The sequence below is a fragment of the Mytilus californianus genome, unplaced genomic scaffold (genome assembly GCF_021869535.1).
Source record: "Mytilus californianus isolate M0D057914Y unplaced genomic scaffold, xbMytCali1.0.p SCAF_11, whole genome shotgun sequence".
Lineage (NCBI taxonomy): Eukaryota > Metazoa > Mollusca > Bivalvia > Mytilida > Mytilidae > Mytilus > Mytilus californianus.
In genome coordinates this window covers 46,014,831-46,036,945 of record NW_026262593.1, presented here as the reverse complement: position 1 = coordinate 46,036,945, position 22,115 = coordinate 46,014,831, and the positions used below count along the sequence as shown (strand labels likewise).

At 33.0% G+C, this 22,115-nt stretch overlaps 1 protein-coding gene across 1 annotated transcript; it reads right to left on the bottom strand.

The window, feature by feature from the left end:
* Window positions 1-6,372: 6,372 nt before the first annotated feature.
* Window positions 6,373-9,753, bottom strand: LOC127720188 (peptidoglycan recognition protein-like). The gene is made up of 4 exons (XM_052226664.1): window positions 9,635-9,753; window positions 8,316-8,444; window positions 7,546-7,752; window positions 6,373-6,843 (listed from the first exon to the last, which is right to left on the bottom strand). The coding sequence occupies exons 1-4, from the start codon at window positions 9,693-9,695 to the stop codon at window positions 6,497-6,499; spliced, it is 744 nt and encodes a 247-aa protein (XP_052082624.1). The 5' UTR covers window positions 9,696-9,753; the 3' UTR covers window positions 6,373-6,496.
* Window positions 9,754-22,115: the final 12,362 nt, after the last annotated feature.

Here is a 22,115-nt window from a genome sequence, read left to right as displayed (position 1 = left end):
TCTCGACTTTTCGATTTAAACACAGCATGCTCAACTATATATTCCATCGTGATAAAAAAAAATCAATCTTCATATGGGTTTAAAATACATGAAAAGTTGGTGTCTTGTTTTAATGTACAAAACAATTTTGTATTGGCCCCTTACACAAAAAACTGCTCCAACATAGTTACAAGAAACGCTTTATAGGTTGTGACTTATCTCCGGCTCTCCTCTGTTCTAATACACAGACTATAAATACAGTTTTGGTACCTTGGTAGCCGAGTGGTATAAGTAGTCGAACACTAAGATTGTGAGTTTGTGAGTTCGAATCCCGCACGTAGCAGGTGCGCTCGACTACAATCTAGAATTGTTAGTTTTCTTACCGATGGTCGGTGATTCTTTCCGGGCACTCCGGCTTCCTCTGCCAAAAAGAACTGACCGCCACGAAATAGCATAATAATGCAGAAAGTGGCGTTACACACCAATCAATCAACAAATGAATAAATATAACTTTAAGGCGTTATTCTTACCACACGATATTTACGCGACCATATTGTATAACAAGCTTCAAATTTTTTCTCTCCTTCAAATTGCGAAAACCACACATACATTGTACATTAATTAAACTATGTAAAATAACTCCTTTCAGATCGTATCAGAAAACTATCTGCGAAATCAAAAATCAAAGGATGATATGTTTCCTTAAAACTCACGAAAATAGTTATATAGAGACGGTCATAAAAGGCTGAGTAAATGAACGAGTGATTGATACCCGGTTGAAATATTCATATCGCATTTATATCACAAGCTGTTCCTGAAGAATGAATTGAGGTCTACTCCATTTTTCATAAAAAGTTTGTTCAACCCCTCTTCCATAGCAACCAGACTCAAGCTAGCGAACAATAAGCCAGCGAACAGTAAGATGCATCAAGCTAGCGAACAATAAGCCAACGAACAATAAGAAAACGCGCCAACATGATCATGCCTAAAAACCGAAGACTTGCAATAACACGAAACGTACTTATAAATCTGATGACAATAATTTCCAGTAGGAAAATGAAATGCAATTCCATTTTAACACAGACAATGTTAATTAGTTATTTATACAACTTTATTTTAAAGCCTAAAATTCCTTTTAGGTAATCCTTTCTCTTTTCTCTCCGATTAGAGATGCGTTTGTTGTCTTTATAATAATGAAACAATTAATAACAACAGTTCACACTCAACTAGTGTAGCGATACAATTAAATCTTCAAGCTTATAAATACGATTGAAAAGAAAAGAAAATAAAGAATTGTTAGATTTTCTGTTATATAGATACAATGGATAAGCGTGGATTCTTGAAAAAGAAACCATGAGCCCGGAGGGCGAATGGTTTGTTTTTCATGAATCCACGCTCATCCATTGTATCTATAACTTAAACTATTGTGTTAATTTCTTTTCAAAATTAAAGCCTTTTCTTAATTAGAAGGTATTGTAAGTGAGTTTTAATAACCATGTTATCGTGTCCAACGATGCATTGATAATTCTCAGATCACAATTAATTGGTTAACAAAATACAAATATAACACTTCTACCTTTAAAGATCTTTATATTATCAGGCATTATTTCTAATAAAATTGAGAATGGAAATAGGGAACGTGTCAAAGAGACAACAACCCGACCAAAGAGCATATATAAAGTATATATAATAAGTATGTTACCGAAATTTCTAGCACTCTAGGCACATCACGATTTTCTAGCATAGGAATTTGCGAACAAAATTTGTAAAATTATGTAGTAAAACAGATGAAATCATACTATATTTATACAACAAAAATTGACAAATAGAATGTAATCATTTTTGTTTCAAACATGTGAAATAGCCAATAATAATCCAAAAAATAAACACGCTATTATTACAAAAATATCCACTATAACATGCAAAATTAGAAAAAAAACAGAATTGGGACAACAGAGATAATACAGGGATTCGAACCTAAACCGACAAATCCTTATCTTTTAACTCGTTGATTTTAAGCATGCTAACCTCGCGGCTACCAACTTATACTATACGACTGCCCATTGTGTATATATAAAGGTACAACCCCTGTGTGTCCGATGTTCATTTATATATATAAAATAGACATCTAAGTTGTAACCCATTGGTAGCCGAGAGGTTTCGTCGATGTGTTGATGTCAGTCATTCATAGCAGATTTCAAGGAAGGGTTCGATTCCCAGTGAAGGCATATACAAATTACAAAAATTAAAGGTAAGTTTTTAAATTAATTCCATTAGTGAACAGAAATCAGCAAATTAGCCAATTCAAACTTAATGAAATTAGACACACAAAGGAAACAATTGAATATAATTTGGTGAGTCCATTTTAGCTGCAGATTTAGGAAGCGTTGATTCTAGAAAAAGAATCCACGGTAAATGAATAGGCTGACGTCACCACAATGGTTTAAGTAGAAATAAAAGCTGATAACCATCGTCAAAGAACTAGCTAGTTCATTTTTTTTCTAATTATTCAAAAGTAAATCGTCACTCTGGTCATTTATTAATTATATTTCAATAAGAAGAGTGATAAGTGTAAGAGTAACACACAAATAGAACAAAAAACGAGTTGACATAAAGATTTTGGTTAATCTAAACGACAATCTATTTGAATCCAAGCCTATGTAAAATAACTATAATCCGTAAAAACTTCCCTACGGCAAAGCTTTTGTCCACACTAGGCACAAATGATAGACAATTGCCCAAGGTTGCCTGGACCCAAAAACCCAGTAGGGTAAAGCTACGGATTTTTTTTAATTGAGGTCCAAAGTTGGGATATGGTGACCCAACCCCCTTCCTTCTTTAATTCATAAAAAAGTCCCTACTGCAAAGCTTTTGTCCCCACTAGGTACAAATGATAGACAATTGCCCAAGGTTGCCTGGACCCAAAGACCCAGGTAGGTAAAGTTACAATTTTTTTTTAATTGAGGTCCAAAGTTTGGGTAGGGTGATCCTACCACTTCCCAACTTTAATTCATAAAAAAGTCCATACGACAAAGCTTTTGTTCCAACTAGGTACAAATGATAGACAATTGCCCAAGGTTGCGTGGACCCAAAGAACCAGGTGGGTAAAGTTACGGATTTTTTTAATTGAGGTCCAAAGTTGGGGTAGGGTGACCTTACCACCTCCTATTTTTAATTCATAAAAAAATCCTTACGGCAAACTTTTGTCCACACTAGGTGCAAATGATAAGCAACTGCTTAAGGTTGCCTAGACTTAAAGACCCAGGTGGGTAGAATTACGGAATTTCCGCAACTCAGGTCCAAATTTGGGGTGTAGTAACCCTACCCCTCTCCTACTTTAATTCGTAAAAAAGTCCCTACGGCAAAGCTTTTGTCCAATCTAAGTACAAATGATAGGCAAATGCATAATGTTGCCAGGACGACTAAAGGACCTAGGTGGGTAAAGGTACGGAACACCTATAAATGAGGTCCAAAATTTAGGTATGGAGACCCTAATTCTACAAATTTCAATTCGTGTAAAAATTTCCATCGGGCAAAGTTTTTCGCTCAGATTAAGTACAACTGATTGATCATGGACTAAGGTTGCCCACACCCAATGACCAAGATGGGTAAAGTTACGGTACCTTTACAACTTAGGTCCAAAGTTTGTAGACCATATCTCCTAACTTTAATTCGTAAGAAAAATCACAGCAAAGCTTTTGTCCACTCTGGTAACAAATGATAGTCAATTGCCGACGGATGCCTGTACCTACAGAACCTGCAGGTGAGCGAAGTTCCAGAACTTCTACAACTATTTCATATTTGGGGTTTGCACACGATACCACATCCCTATTTTAATTTTGTCAAAAAATCATAACGGCTAAGCTTTTTTCTACGCTAGGAACAAATGATAGTCAATTCCCTATTTGTTGCCTGGAACAGATGGTCCGGTTGGATAAATTCTCGGAACGTTTGCAACTGAGGTCAAAAGTTGGGATATAAAGACCTTTTCCCCTCAAAACGCTAATTCGTAAAAAAAAATTCTCTACGCGGCAAAGAATGACCACACCAGGTACAGATGAAATTGAATGGCATAAAATTGCCTGGATAAGATGACCAATGTGAGTTTAATTCACGGAACTACTGCAACTGAGGTTCAAAGTCGGGGTAAGGAGATCCTTCCGTCCAAACTTTAATTGTTAGAAAATTTCCTACGATGAAGATCATGATAGGTAAGGCCTTGAAGTTGCCCGGACCAGATAGCAGAGGACGGTAAATTCACCGAATTTCTTCAACTGACTTGCAAAATTAAGGTATGGTGACCCCTACCCTCCTAATTTTGATATATATCACATGAATCTACAGTACCATACTAGAAAAAAAACCAAATTATTATTATCAGCTTCTTTAGCAACATGTTTTTCAGTACCTAGAATACTTAGTCCAACCAAGACGCTCGGTTATAAGTCCAGCTTAATAGACAGTTCTAGTTTTAACTTGAAATATTGTGTAATATTAAACACGCATTAACTATGATATCTAACCTGGCATAAAGGGTCGGTGTCGGCTTTTTAGAATATTTAACGTCTGTCGTTTGCAGTATGTAGTCGTCCGCCGTCATCATCCGTTTACTTTTACAAAAAGATTTTGCTCATTATAAAGATCTACTTATTTGATATTGTCGTCAGTTGACTATTTTTATTTTGTTGGTTTGTGCAGATAAATTTCTATGTTTTGTTAAATCTTGAGTGTAAACAGCATTCCCTGTTATTTTATCAACAGTTACTTTTCAAGTAGGAATTATGTGTTGTGTGAAATGGCTTTCCGTACTTTCGGCATCCTGTCAAATAGTTCCTAAAATAACATTTTTTGTAAAATACCGTATTTATAGACAATGTTAACACTATTCAAATGATTGCCCTTCAAGACAAATGTGTTTGTGTGAATAAATTTCTTTTTGAAAAAGCAGATTTCATTCTTCTTTTTGTTAAAGGCTAGCAAACTATATTATGTATCAATGTATGGTGCGCAACTTGGACCTCAATTACAAAAATTCCGTAACTTTACCCACCTGGGTCTTTGGGTCCAGGCAAGCTTAGGCAATTGCCTATCAAATGTACCTAGTGTGGACAAAGCAGTAGGGACTTTTTTATGAATTAAAGAAGGAAGGGGGTTGGGTCACCATATCCCAACTTTGGACCTCAATTAAAAAAATTCCGTAACTTTACCCACCTGAGTCTTTGGGTCCAGGCAACCTTGGACAATTGCCTATCAGTTGTACCTAGTGTGGACAAAAGCTTTGCCGTAGGCTTGGATTCAAATAAATTGTCGTTTAGATTAACCAAAATCTTTATGTCAACACGTTTTTCGTTCTATTTGTGTGTTACTCTTACACTATCACTCTTCTTATTAAAATATAATAAATAAATGACCAGAGTGACGATTTACTTTTGAATAATTAGAAAAAAATGAACTAGCTAGTTCTTTGACGATGGTTATCAGCTTTTATTTCTACAGAAAATCTAACTTTTTTTTTTCTTTTCAATCGTATATATTAGCTTGAAGATTTAATTGTATCGCTACACTAGTTGAGTGTGAACTGTTGTTATTAATTGTTTTATTGTTATAAAGACAACAAACCCATCTCTAATCGGAGAGAAAAGAGAAAGGATTACTTAAAAGGAATTTTAGGCTTTAAAATAAAGTTGTATAAATAACTAATTAACTTTGTCTGTGTTAAAATGGAATTGCATTTCATTTTCCTACTGGAAATTATTGTCATCAGATTTATAAGTACGTTTCGTGTTATTGCAAGTCTTCGGTTTTTAGGCATGATCATGTTGGCGCGTTTTCTTATTGTTCGTTGGCTTATTGTTCGCTAGCTTGATGCATCTTATTGTTCGCTGGCATCGATTGTATTGATAAAATTTTATATATATCTGCTTTTGTGGGGCTTGATTTTCGTGTCAAAGATATTTTCTTGTTTCCGAATCCCTGTATTTTATATTGTATTATTGTAATATGTGCACTTTTGAAAAGTGAAATATTGTTTGAACTAAAGATATGTACCCGACACCGTTTTAATTCACGCTAATCTGACATTCATGAATTGCTTCGTTATAACTTCTGCGATAACTTGCATACGATCATCACATTCTTTATTGTCCGTGTAATGCATGCTCCTTAATTAACACTTCTCCTGTACAGTGTTAACGTATAAAGTCTGTTCTATAAACAAAAAAGGAGATGTGGTATGATTGCCAATGAAACAAAAATTGACCAGAGACCAAATAATGTAGATGATAGCAACTATATGTCACCATACGACCTTCAACAATGAAAACAAACCTACACCGCATATATAGGAAGCTATAAAAGGTCACAACATATCAAAATGTAAAACAATGCGAGGAATCAAAGTTAGCGGTCTAATTTATGTACAAAACAAGCAACAAACGAAAATCACATACGATGTTTGATATTCAGCAACAAACGATTTGTATTTAAAGTATATGATATTTCATTCTGTGTTGCAATTTTAAAATATTTTATCCTCTAATGGTTTTTGAGCACTGTAACGCGGCCAGCTTTGAACCACGTTATAAAATGCAGTGCCGGGAGAGGCTGTGGTTCCAATATCACGATGACCGTATAGTCTATAATTCTTAGAAATATAATTGTTATAAACACCACACTGTATCAGAGCTTTAACTTCCGCTTGCGATTGATTATTAGGCAAATGATCCATGAAGTTTCCAATAAAGGAGGTTGCCAGGCCAACAGTGTTATAGTGTTTTGTGTGAGCACCTTCTCTTCGAAATCCTCTTCCTTCATATAGTCTACCATCTTGTCCTACCAGAAAACTGTAGCCTATGTCGTAATATTCTGAAAATAGGAATAAGTTGTTTAATAAGTAGAAATAACCTGTTCCCTTCTTGTCAAAGAGGCTCTACACACGGCAGTTAAAATTCGTCAGATTAGTAGTGTCCAAGAGAATGTCAACCGTAATCTTTTTATAATTACGTAATATCTACAACGTAATTTACAGACAAACTGCATCATTTAAGTATGCAAACACCAAAATCCATGGCTTCTGCACGGATGACTGGTACCCTGCAGTATACTGATAGTCCACTAGCATTTGTTACAACCGAGTGGAAATAAAAAAAACTATAAAACCATTCCAAGTCACACCACACATGGTTCTTGGCTTTAAGTAATCTTTGTTAGATAACACTCTAGAACAACCAATTGTGAACACATTTATACCAAAAGTATTTTTTTCAGAGCAGTTAAACGATTTAGAGGACACCTGAATGACTTGCAACATTTGTTTTAGGTAAAATACAAAATGTAAAACGTGAAATTTATGTAAATTGAATCCACTTAATCATTTAAACTGTTTAAAACATCAAGTAGTTGTATTTCGGAGAGTTAGGTAGTAATTGCAGTTCTTTGATCGTTTCTGTTAAATTTATTTACAACCCTTATAGACTTGGGGCAGGTTAGAGCTTGCCATATTGTATAGACACATGTCTATTGTTTAAGACTCTTAATTGGTTCATCTTCCTTGAAAAAAGAACCTACGTCGATGAGGATCATCCATATGATAATTCTGAATTTCTTTCATCAGATTTGTACACTGTACAAACGAGTGACACTCTCGTCCTGCAGTGTGATGTATGAAAAAGTAAGGTACAGGATTTGGTATGTTTGATACTTTAACAGGTCGACGTGCTCCCCAACTGTCACGTGATACTATCTGTAAGTTACTACAGTAACCAGCGTCTTTTTCTGAAGATAAAGAGAAAAAAAGAAATACAAAACCTAGAATCCCGAAACAAAAACCAAACAAATTCATACACAATCATGTCGACTTATATAACGGACGTTGAAATAAAACGAAGCAATACAAAAACTTCAAAGGATACTGCAGGAACAGCACCTATTCAGTTTGAATTGCTGGCAGTTGTTCACACTACTGATTGCGTTTTACATAATTTATTAAGGTAATATATAAACAGTCAGCTATGCTGTTTGACCACACCGGGTATACCGATCACAGCTATGCTCCGTGGGCATCGGATCCAGATTTAACTTACGAATTGCACTAAACAAAGTGTTATTGTTCCTCGGGATTCGGATTCCTCCGCGGTATTCGGAATGGGATACCCGGTGTGTTGACTGATACTTATTTATTTATTTGAGAATAATCGACAATAATGAAAATATGTAATGTTTCTATTATCTTATGCAAACTAGACATTATAATTTAGAAATTCAAGTAGATATTGACACATTGAAATCCAGTGCAGCCATGTATTTTTCGTACACTACGCATAACTTCATTACTTTACCAACTGCGGTCTGTGTACAGCATCTCCGGGTTTCACCTCCTGAACATTTACCGCTATAATAAGACCCTGGGCATTTGTTGTTGTCATCCTGACACTGTCCCTTAATTTCTAAACATGCCTGGTCACTATCTAAAATGATAAATGAAATAAATTGCAACAGAACTTCACAAACATTGCCTGCATGAATAACAGTCATTAGCAGTGAACCGATGTTCAAGTCTCATAAATTCATTTTGAATATACAAGAAATCAAAGTACTGAAGTACTGAACATCGGATGACCACAAGTTCTTGAGGATGGTCAAAAGCACTTGTCTCAGAAAAAAACAACATATCTCTTTACTTAAAACTGAGGTTAATGTACAGAGATATATTTTTTTCTGAGACAAGTTCGTGCGTGGATGATGAATAAATGACAGGAAATTCAACTTCACCGTAATAACTATTATATTGTAGTGATACAAATCAGTATACACTGAGTTGTTGTTTATATTATATTAAAATAACAGTTACATATATATATGATTTGAATCCATTTGTATATCATTCTATTCTACTATTCTAAAAATAGTGCAATGCAAGTTCATGGTGGACACTTTTCTGTAAAAATTCGATTTTTCTAAGATTGGATACGAGTAGGCATTCATATTTTCCCGCAAAATCAATTACAGAGTTACTGGTCCTTGAATGTATTTTCACAAAACGTTCTTTGAGATATTCTTCCGCATGCTTTAACACAATTTTTCGGTACGTGTGCATTGATATCATCAATGATTTTTTACTTATATATATATATCTAACTACAAAACATTTTCATATTATTAATTTATGTTGTAAACAAAAATATTTTTATCAGTATTCATTGAAGAGATGTATTTATATCAAACGATAAGGAATGTTATTTTGCACTCGTTTATGTGCGCGTATTTATCATGTTTATAGATCGGTTACAAACCCAAAACTAATTTACATAATGGAAATCTAGGCGATAGCAATACATCGGGATGACCTCAAGGTCATCGTGATGTAAAAATGTAGCATGTAGCCACATCTTTCGAGACATTGTGTATTTTGAGATGACCCACAGTTTAGTTTACCTGTAATTATCATCGTCAACTTAAAAGTTATGGTGAACAATAGTTTCCGAAAATGTCTATTGACAATCATACCACATCTTATTTTTATATTTACATGTATTCACGTCAAGTGCTGTTTCTACGTACTTTTACAATTACAAATACTTTTAAAAAGGGCGTATAAAAACTGATTTACTAAATGTAACAGCAATAAGTTACATTATCATGATTATAGTTTACTTACTTAGAGAATCAACTTGCAGTATAAGAAATGCAAAACACAGTACTAAGGAAACAGCTTTCATTTTGGTTTGCTTATCGCCCTTGTTATCAAATTCGTGATAGCAGTTGTCATAACACAATCTAAATTATGTAATATGTCATTCATGCCGGATATGAAAATTTAAAAAGAGATACATTAGTACATTATGGAATTTTATATCCTTATTAAAATGACAAAAATGATTAACAATTTCCTGCTTTCTAGATATTAATTAACTTTAAGGTGGTACCAAACATCTTGACTAAAATTAATTTGGCTCGTTTAATTTTCATCAAATTTTGACAAAATATTTACTTTGACCCTTTGACAAAAATAAAAAAAAAAAAAAAAAAAAATAGAACCACACACTTTATCGGAAAAATTTCGTTGGATATATAGCAGTTTGACAAATGCTAATTTTGATCATTGAGAAGCTTAATATTTCCATAACAATAGAACGTGATTAAAACGTTCAGCTGATTTTTACAGAGTTATCTCCCTGTAGTGTTATGTACCACCTTAAATGAGTTCCAATTGTAAATATAGACATTTAATTACTTATAATCCAGATAGCGTCAAATAGCAACTAACAAGTGAACGCATAGATTCAGCAGTCTAACTATACAAAAGCCATGTACAATATGATAAATAAAAGATTAGAAGATATGACTGCATTAAATTCATGATGAACGTCGAATGTGTAGGAAACTCTGATTCGTAATTTTGGTTGGAAATGCGACGATTAATTCTTTCGTGGCCATAATAGTTGTTGTTACCGAATTTTTCTAAACATTTTTTTTTTTTTGATATTTGATAGAATTATTATTTTCATGATCCGTAATAAGGAGAGCAAAGAGATTAGCGAATTCCAATTGGTACTTATTCACGGACAATGTCAAAAAGTCCGAATTAAAGGAAAAGCCGAAGATATTATTCAAACTGATTAAGGTCGACTTCAGGAAAAGAAGATGGTACAAATTAGGCAATGAAAAATGATTTTCCATGCAAAAAATAAAAAAAGCAGAAAGACAAACAGAAGCAATGTATGTAGATGGGGAAAGCGACATACATACATACATACATACATACATACAGAACATTTGTTGTTCGACCTGTTAGTCAAATGCGTTTTGTAAAAATATACTTTTTCACTTTTTTGGTCTTTTGGAAAATGTTGTTTGTGCTGTATTTAGACTCCTCTAACAAGAAATTTGTTTTGCATGCACACATATAAAAATTGCGGTTTTTATCCAACGCAATCATAGGTTTGAACGTTGTTTTCAATTTAGACTTGTATTTATATATATATATATATGTGTGTGTGTGTGTATTGAGAGTTGCGGAAGTAACTTTGTGCTTCAAGCTCTTTTGCCGGCGAAAAAACAAAAAGAGGTCTTTAATCAAATAAAGGTTTTGCCTCTTCGTCATTTTTTAATTCATCGTGTTTTGAAATCTTTTTCTTGAAATGTGGTATATGTCTTGAAAACATTGTGGAGAATACCAAGGGATGCGACTGTAACAAAACAAAATTGGGTTTACAATCAATGTGTCACTTGTTTGGTTTGCTGTCTGTAACATCCTGTATAACAGTTTAATTTCATTTTCTTTATATCCCTTTTCAATTTAGACTTGTTTATATTTTTTCGTTTGGGCTTGTATTATATCTGCTTTCGGGTTTATATGATCCGTTCATCCTACTTTGACTCCTCAAAATTCAAGAGTCTATCCTAAATTGAGGTAAATTATATGGCCTTCCTAATACCGTTTCGATTCCTAACATCACTGAAGAGACATTAATTGTCGAAATCCGGATATGGTGTACAAAAATCTTTGCACCTTTTGTTTGCGGTATACCATCTTTGGTTTATTGTGCCCTGATTGGTATTAATTTATAAATAAGATCCATTTATTACACCTGGTGATCCGTTTATTTGGCAATCGCCAATGGCAGTCGACAGGGTTTAAGAACATTTGTTGAGCAAATGTGACGGGATAATATTGTTTAATTGGTCAAGATCTATCGGCTCTGAAATTTTCAGACGAATCGAACAATCCATTGTTGGGTTGCTGCCACCGAATTGGTAGTTTTAACAAAATTTTGCAGTTTTTTGTTATTATTTTGAATATTATTATAGATATATATAAACTGTAAGCAGCAATAATGTTCAGCAAAGTAAGATCTACAAAAAAGTTAATGTGACCATAATTGTCAATTGACCCCTTAAGGAGTTATTGTCCTTTAAAGACAATTTTACACAATTTGTTCATCAAGGTTGCTAACATTTAAAAATCTTCTCCTCTGAAACTACTGGGCCAATTACCTTCAAACTTTAACTAAATGTTCCTTAGGGTATATTGTTTATAAATTGTATCCGAAGTTTGTATCCATTGACAAACATGGCCGCCATGGCTAAAAATAGAACATAAGGGTCAAATGCAGTTTTTGGCTTATATCTCAAAAGCTAAATCTTTTAGAGCAAATGTGATATGGGGTAAAATTGTTTGATTGGTCAAGATCTATCGGCCCTGAAATTATCAGACGAATCGAACAACCCATTGTTGGGTTGCTGCCACCGAATTGGTAGTTTTAACAAAATTTTGCAGTTTTTTGTTATTATTTTGAATATATTTAAACATATATATAAACTGTAAGCAGCAATAATGTTCAGCAAAGTAAGTTAATATGAACAAAATTGTCAATTGACCCCTTAAGGAGTTATTGTCCTTTAAAGACAATTTTACACAATTTGTTCATCAAGTTTGCTAACATTTAAGAATCTTCTCCTCTGAAATACATGTGAGCGATTCAGGCTCTTGAGAGCCTCTTGTTCACTTCGTTGTTTTCAATACATACATACATACATACATACATACATACATACATACATACATACGGAAATAACAATTGTAATCGAAATGCTACCATTATGCTTCAGTAACAGAATTTGCTGCAAAATACAATGTAAGTGAAAAGAGTTGTCCAACAAAATAGAGTATGCAAGAATCAGCCTCCTTATTCCCATTGAAGACATTGCAATTATACGTGTCATTTGCATTTACACAATACCTTTAAAACGTTTGAAAAGAAGATCAGGGTTTTATCTATATTGATTGCCACTTTTGGTTTAAAAAAAAATACCGTGTAAGTAAAATGATGGCTTGCTGACGCGGGAAATGATTTGAAAAGTTCTGTGATCTTTCACGATTCATTTGGCTTTGGACACATGCAGTTTTTCTTGCCTCAACAAAATAAACAAGAAAGAGTATACTAGTATATAAAAATAAAAAGGGTATATCTGAATTCGCAAATGTGCAACTCGTCAACTGAAGACGATTCATTTTTTTTAAAATCTCACAAGTGGTGTCACTTAAGTAATACTAAATGAAATACTTTATTCCTTAAATTGTCTTTTAACGTGTCATAAAAAGAGTACCGCTTCGATGTGAAATATTTTCAATTAGCACATGCAATTTATAATATAAGAAGGACATCGTGTCTGAAGTTCTACCATTATGAATGGTTTCGAGCGTCACTGATGAGTCTTTTGTAGACGAAACGCGCGTCTGGCGTACACATTTCAATCCTGGCATCTATGATGAGTTTATTTGTATCCAGATCCCATTTCTGTTTAACTGCAATATACTATCAGCCTATTTTGCCATTGCAATGTGTTTACATGGTCATCTTTCAATTTTGTTTCGAATGCATTTCAATGTGTAATATTTGTCACTGAAAGTGATGTAATTAAACAGTTGGAAAAGGTTTGTTCAAATATGATTAAATAGAAACAAATAATAAAATCAAATGTTATAGAAGTGATGAGAAAAGGGGTCAAACTATAACGTAAAATATAAAGTTATGGGAAAAGGAGGTAGTGTATTTTAAGTTTTAAATTTCAATAAAAAGTCAAATTTAACCATACTGTTTATTCTCGTGTTTTCTTGTTGAAATTATTGGCGCGCTTCTCTGTTGTCTTAAGGGTTTGAATTTTAGAGATTGTGTCCTTTTCCTGATGGTGACAATTTGATTGATTGTGGATTCGCATGGCCGGTGATGCACCCACAACAGGAAACGCTTACCCTGTCGATGCACCCAGTCTCGCTCCTTTTGAAGTGCAAGCGATGTTCTTTTCTTTTCATTTGTTACTTTGTCTCTCATTAATATATTTACGAGATTTGAACATTGGCAAACTACTGTCGTCTTAATTTAGGGGGTAAATCATAAAAGGTAGATATCATTGTCTGAATAAAAACATATCTCTTACCTATACGAGTTAGATGAGAAGAACCGACGCAAGTAAGTTTGATTTCGATTTATATTGAAAAATCTAAACCTCATTTAATTAAGGTAAATAGAAACTGATTTGCACAACAGATTTTTATAACTAAGAACATGTAATACTAATATGCAGAAATTGAAGAAATTCGAAAATTTAAAGTGGAAACGAACTAGAATAGACAAATCTTCTGTGGTAGTTGGAACAGTTGTAAGAAATTAAAACATACACAAATCGCTAACAAAACATTGCGTTATGTAAGGTCCTCAATGCTCTTCAGCTTCGTACTTTATTTGTTTCTTTTTTTTAATTTTTGATGCGAGCGTAACTAATGAGTCTGTAGATGAAACGCACGTCTTGCGTACAAAATTATAAGGATTAGCATAGTATTCGTGATGAGTCATTTTACTGAGAATAATTAAATAAATGAACGTTAACACTTCTTGTTATGTATAATTCATGCTTTAAGCCGTATGAGAAATGTAATGAGACAAACATATATATTGGTGTTTCTTTTAAAATCACCAGACATTCTCTTTCGGATAACACGTGGTTATACAGGGCTAGCTTACACCATAATATATATATATATTTCGTCTCAAATTTATATATATAGATATAAGAAGATGTGGTATGAGTGCCAATGAGACAAATCTCCATCCAAGTCAAAATTTATATATATATATATAATGGAAGAAAACCAATCAAACATCTGTCTACTGAGCTGATGATACCCTAGTAAACGAAAATAACGCTTTATAAATTCCGTGCGTTTATACTCTATTTTTTTTAGCAGTGCAAAACATGTACTGAGAAATATTTTTCTTTCTTTGTAAAGTACTTGATAACCTTTATAAAAAAAACCTACTACTTCATGTATTATTAATAAATCTTCATATAATTATGCAATATTCCTATTACTATAGCAATCTGTTGCAAGAAAAAAGAAATAATTTATCCAGTTTGTAAAACATCAAAGTAAATTTATCTTCAATTTATGCATGACAGTCAATATATATCTGATAATATGCAAATAAAATGAAAAATAACTGAATCAATACATTGAACAAAATATATAGAAAGATATATAAATGCACTAGAACACATCCGCGACATCGCGGATCCGTGACTCAATACAAGTACCTACGCCTTATTTATAGCCTGGATTTTAATTCACTTGCACTTTTATAGGTGTAAATAGTATTCAATTACGGTTTTTACATTTCTATATTATTTTAGGACAATAATATTTTATGAAGGAATGTATATACCCTTTTTGTTTTATTATTTTAATTCTATTTTTTTTATTCTTAAATTAGTAGTATTAAAATTGTGGGCTTTTTAATACCGTGTGACACGGGTGCTCCGATAACGGAGGTATTTACTGAGAGAATAAGTAAACATATACTATCGGTATCGGTATCGGATCCGACCTGGAACTTGATAATTATTAATAATACAAGTAATAGCTTTTCTAAAATGCTTGCCGTATTTTAGCTGCTTATATTGAGATCGGTGGTTTGTGGGTATAGGTTTTTTTATTGGAATCTTGCACCCTATGAATAAATAGTGTCTTTTTTCTCCTGGTTTTTGATTTTAGTTGTAGTATTGGTGGATCAGGGTTATCATGGAAGGAGGCTTTGTAGTCACATATGATATATATATATATATATATGGTTTGTAATAGCTAGAGTAACGAGACAAACACTTTTTTCTTTGTTTTGTGGAATATGATTGTTTACTCTTTATGACAATGCAAGTAGTTTTAACATGCATACTGTGTCTTGACAGTTATGTAATAGTTTGCAAGGTGATAATCAAGTTGATAAGAAAAAAGTATTATTTACTTTTGAGGATTATGTATATGTATAAGATCAACCAAAGTTTTCCCACAAAAGGGGGGGGGGGGGGTCCCCTGAAAAACTTTCTAAATCCGGCTCTGACTACTATAGTTGGCCATTCAAATATTTTTGCCGGTCGACTGATATGTATATTGAGACCCCCCCCCCCCCCCCCCCTTACTAATTTGGAATGAAATATTAATTGCAAATACTTTTCTAGAACATGTACATGTTGTCAGCTGGCTTCTTATATTTTTTAATATTTTGTTGTGGTTTGTAATCTTGACATTTTTTTTGTAAGTTCTATAGATGAGAGCTTCATATTGGTATTAGCATTTAGTGCTTTATATTTGGTTGCATGTGTAAGCATATGCTTTTGTTAGTTGGAATATTTATATTTTCCATTTCTGATGGCAACCAGTTAATGTAATACATATAGTCAGGATTATTAGTAAGCGATAGTTGTTAGTGTATTTGTTTATGTTTATTGTCATGATTGATATGGACTATATAGCTTGCTGTTTGGTGAGAACCAAGGCTTCATATTGAAGACCGTACTTCAACCTATAATTACTTTTACAAATTGTGACTTGGATGGAGAGTTGTCTTTGGTACTGATATGACATTCTGTTATATTTATCGACAAGATTGAGAAAACATTTTTTTGAAATAAAACATATTTAATTCTATAATATCATATATAACAATTTATCGGTAATTTGTGCATTTTTCCTTTAATGTGTACTCTCTGATAATGTCAGTATCAGTTGACTGGTCGTGATATATAAATTATTGGGTCATTTCGCAATTGACATGCACAGGTGCGCTGTGTCAGGATCTTCTTTCCCCTTTATTCACAAAATCATGCATGATTTTTTTTGCTTAATTGCAAGAGTGTTTTGGTGAATGAAACACTTCTCATATGATTTGAAAGTTTCAGTAAAGTTAGTTTTGCCTTTTCGACAGATTGTGTGAAAATTCGAACAGAATATGTATGAAAAACCCAATAAACTTTTAAAAAATGCACTATTATTAATAGTTTTCCTTGCTTATTCACAAGGATGTATAAATATATCATCCATGCTATTCCGATCTGAGTTTTTATTCATACATAGTCCGGTGCTGTTCCAAGTAGTCTTCTTTTTCTGTTTCTTGAGATGTATTTGTTTTACCTGTTCAGTCACTATAAAGTGTTACAGTTAATATTTAGACGCAACACAGAATAGTGACCAAAAAAGTATTGCTATCATATGAGAGGAGCTAGAAAAAAATTAAATGTACACATTTTCAACATTTTTGTGGGACCATGAAGATGTGGTTTCATTGTCAATATATAGACAGATATTCATAGACCAAAGAACAAATAAGCAACACATTCAAAAGTAGATGTAGGATGAATTATGGAAAGAAGGGGTGCCCGGGGGCCCCAAACTTGACAAGGTTTGGTGTGGAACAAGTATAATGTCTGCATTAACATCAAATGTAGGTTCTAAAAGGGGGACCCAGGTCGCCTTTCCCTAAATCTATTTCTGAAATTAAAGGTAACCGCATATTTATGGGCGCGGTTGAAAAATAAATGAACATGACTTTGAAAAAGCAAGAATATTAAGCTAATAGAAATAGACCAAATTTGGGTGACATCTATTAAAATGAAGTTGACAAGAAATGAACTTGTTCAGATAATAAACAGTCAGCCTACAGACAATGACAGACTTGTTGTCTCCTGAAATGTCTGCTTACAGTGCTTTCCTAAAATGATTTATAATGTGATCGTTTTCATGATGAATGCTGAGCAAACATAGATTACGCCGTTGGTTTTCTCGTTTGAATTGTTTTACATTGTTATTTCGGGGCCTTTTATAGCTGACTATGCGGTATGGGCTTTGCTCATTGTTGAAGGCCGTAAGGTGACCTTTAATTGTTTATTTCTGTGTCATTTTGGTCTTTTTTGGAGAGTTGTCTCATTGGAAACCATACCACATCTTTTTTTTATATGTATAATGACAAGATACATTTGTAAATGTTATGTTATCCACCCAACTAAGTAAAATATATAACTGCTCGTTAAACTTCCAAGGGAGCTACCATTTGATTTTTATGGGGGGCTAGAATGAAAAATTTTGTCCTGCATTTTTTTTTTAGCTGTAATCTCTGTCCTGCCTTTTTATTTTTCACTCTATTCGGTCCTGCCTTTTTTTTAGTTTATCCTGACTTTTTTACCTAAATTGTCGTCCTGACTTTTTTTTTGCAAGTGTCTCATCCTGCCTTTTTTTAATCAAAACTCCTGTCCTGCCTATTTTTTTCAAATTTCGGCCCTGAAATTTTCAGACGAATCGAACAATCCATTGTTGGGTTGCTGCCACCGAATTGGTAGTTTTAACAAAATTTTGCAGTTTTTTGTTATTATTTTGAATATTATTATAGATATATATAAACTGTAAGCAGCAATAATGTTCAGCAAAGTAAGTTAATATGACCAAAATTGTCAATTGACCCCTTAAGGAGTTATTGTCCTTTAAAGACAATTTTACACAATTTGTTCATCAAGTTTGCTAACATTTAAAAATCTTCTCCTCTGAAATACATGTGAGCGATTCAGGCTCTTGAGAGCCTCTTGTTCACCTCGTTGTTTTCAATACATACATACATACATACATGCATACATACATACATACATACATACATACATACATGTGTACATACATACATACATACACACACACACACACACACACACACACACACACAGACATACAGACATACATACATACATACATACATACATACATGCAATCATGTATTACTGAATTGTTTATTAACCAAAGAAATATTTATTTTGGAAATAACAATTGTAATCGAAATGCTACCATTGTGCTTCAGTAATAGAATTTGCTGCAAAATACAATGTAAGTGAAAAGAGTTGTCCACCAAAATAGAGTATGCAAGAATTAGCCTCCTTATCCCCATTGAAGACATTGCAATTGTACGTGTCATTTGCATTTACACAATACCTTTAAAACGTTTGAAAAGAAGATCAGGGTTTTATCTATATTGATTGCCACTTTTGGTTTAAAAAAAATACCGTGTAAGTAAAATGATGGCTTGCTGACGCGGGAAATGATTTGAAAAGTTCTGTGATCTTTCACGATTCATTTGGATTTGAACACATGCATTTTTTCTTGCCTCAACAAAATAAACAAGAAAGAGTATAATAGTATATAAAAATAAAAAGGGTATATCTGAATTCGCAAATGTGCAACTCGTCAACTGAAGACGATTCATTTTTTAAAAATCTCACAAGTGGTGTCACTTAAGTAATACTAAATGAAATACTTTATTCCTTAAATTGTCTTTTAACGTGTCATAAAAAGAGTACCGCTTCGATGTGAAATATTTTCAATTAGCACATGCAATTTATAATATAAGAAGGAGATCGTGTCTGAAGTTCTACCATTATGAATGGTTTCGAGCGTCACTGATGAGTCTTTTGTAGACGAAACGCGCGTCTGGCGTACACATTTCAATCCTGGCATCTATGATGAGTTTATTTGTATCCAGATCCCATTTCTGTTTAACTGCAATATACTATCAGCCTATTTTGCCATTGCAATGTGTTTACATGGTCATCTTTCAATTTTGTTTCGAATGCATTTCAATGTGTAATATTTGTCACTGAAAGTGATGTAATTAAACAGTTGGAAAAGGTTTGTTCAAATATAATTAAATAGAAACAAATAATAAAATCAAATGTTATAGAAGTGATGAGAAAAGGGGTCAAGCTATAACGTAAAATATAAAGTTATGGGAATAGGAGGTAGTGTATTTTAAAGTTTTAAATTTCAATGAAAAGTCAAATTTAACCATACTGTTTATTCTCGTGTTTTCTTGTTGTAATTATTGGCGCGCTTCTCTGTTGTCTTTAGGGTTTGAATTTTAGAGATTGTGTCCTTTTCCTGATGGTGACAATTTGATTGATTGTGGATTCGCATGGCCGGTGATGCACCCACAACAGGAGACGCTTACCCTGTCGAAGCACCCAGTCTCGCTCCTTTTGAAGTGCATGCGATGTTCTTTTCTTTTCATTTGTTACTTTGTCTCTCATTAATATATTTACGAGATTTGAACATTGGCAAACTACTGTCGTCTTAATTTAGGGGGTAAATCATAAAAGGTAGATATTATTGTTTGAATAAAAACGTATCTCTTACCTATACGAGTTAGGTGAGAAGAACCGATGCAAGTAAGTTTGATTTCGATTTAAATTGAAAAATCTAAACCTCATTTAATTAAGGAAAATTGAAACTGATTTGCACAACAGATTTTTATGACTAAGAACATGTAATACTTATATGCAGAAATTGAAGAAATTCGAAAATTTAAAGTGGAAACGAACTAGAATAGACAAATCTTCTGGGGTATTTGGAACAGTTGTGAGAAATTAAAACATACACAAATCGCTTACAAACATTGCGTTGTGTTAGGTCCTCAATGCTCTTCAGCTTCGTACATTGTTTGTTTCTTTTTTTAAATTTTTGATGCGAGCGTAACTAATGAGTCTGTAGATGAAACGCACGTCTTGCGTACAAAATTAAAAAGCTTAGCATAGTATTCGTGATGAGTTATTTTACTGAGAATAATTAAATAAATGAACGTTAACACTTCTTGTTATGTATAATTCATGCGTTAAGCCGTGTGAGAAATGAAATGAGACAAACATATTGGTGTTTCTTTTAAAATCCCTCGATTACATTCAGAAATACATCTTGTTTGATTAAAAATAAAATAGTGATGAGTCTTTTGTAGATGAAACGCGCGTCTGGCGTATAAAATTAAAAGCAAGGTATATCTTTGGTGAATTTTTTTACAGAGCATGAATTAGATTGAACGTTAAAAATTGCTTGTTATGTATATTTATTCTTTTCAAATTATTTGTGATGATTACTTTAAGAAATACATCTTATATTGAAAAAAAAAAAAATAGCGTATGATTTAATCTTTAAAGAATCAATATTCTTAAATAGATCTGATAATAATCTCCCGTCTGTTGCAACAATAAAAAAAAAATTATGGTTAACAAATGATAAACTGCTTTGGTTATTTTACATGGTTGATTTTGTGGAATAAACAGCAAAAAAATACAAGTTTTATAAACAACTTCGTCGGAAGTTAGAATTTCACTTAATTTCTTTAAAAGCTGATATTTGTTATAACAGCTATATGATTTTTAAGAGTTTAATGCAGGTTCTTGATACTCAATCTTACCATTTACAGTATATATGGAATACTTCTATAGTTTTTTTGGCTCTGGTAAAATTACTTCTTTTGTTTTTTTCATTTCTTTAACGCTGTGTATTTTGCAAAACCTTTCGGAATTGGGGTTCTTCAATGCTCTCTACTTCGTATTTAATTTGGCCTTCTTTCTAAAACTTTTTTGACAAAAATACGTCGACAAAAGACGCATCAGTGACGCTCCAAGGAAATAAGTTAAAAATGCCAAAAACAACTACGAAGTTCAAAAAGTATGTATTAAAAAGAGATATGGAATAGTAAAATGTACTTGTATAATTAACCAATTGTTAATTCCGTTTAATATTTTTTTTAACAGGGTTGAAGTTAAAAATCAAAAGAAAATATGGAATCGTCATCAAGAATTTATCAACTGTTAGAGTATACCTGATTAAAAATTAGAACGGGTCTTTCCATTTTAATATTAGAATATTTATTCCTATAACCGAAAATGAGTTTTTTTAACAGACTAAGTTGACAAAACGAGGAATTGTCAATGGATAGAAAACTTTAAAACCTTTTAGAATATCGACATTAAACCCTATTTGTGTGGTGTCTTGCGTTATCGACTTCCCATTTGTAGATTCTTACACCGCCTTTCAGCATAATCCCCATTTTTCTTTTATATTTAGTCCTCTTTGGTATGCACGAAATATTTGCCACTAGACATCACGCAAGCAACAATAGTTTTGTATTTTATAGATATCCATGAAAAATGTGAATGTAAAACAAGTTCAAAGTATTGACATTTTAAAACGACCTGTTCACACAACATTACTGGAGGTTTGAATATCTTGTATCTCTTTTAGATAACTATTAGATCGAGGGGTTAATTAAAAAAAAACCCAGATATTTTTGGCTGAATTTAAAACATCGCTCTTACCTAGTTCTGAACGGATAAAGCCCCCGTTACACTAGACCAAGACCATGAAGATCCCACTTCGATCTATAAAAAAAAATAAGATCGCGGTGAGATCGTGGTATGGTCGGCTTGAATATTCAATATTTCATAGTTTTCACGTTCATACCACGACCTTGTTCTGAACCTGATAAGATCCT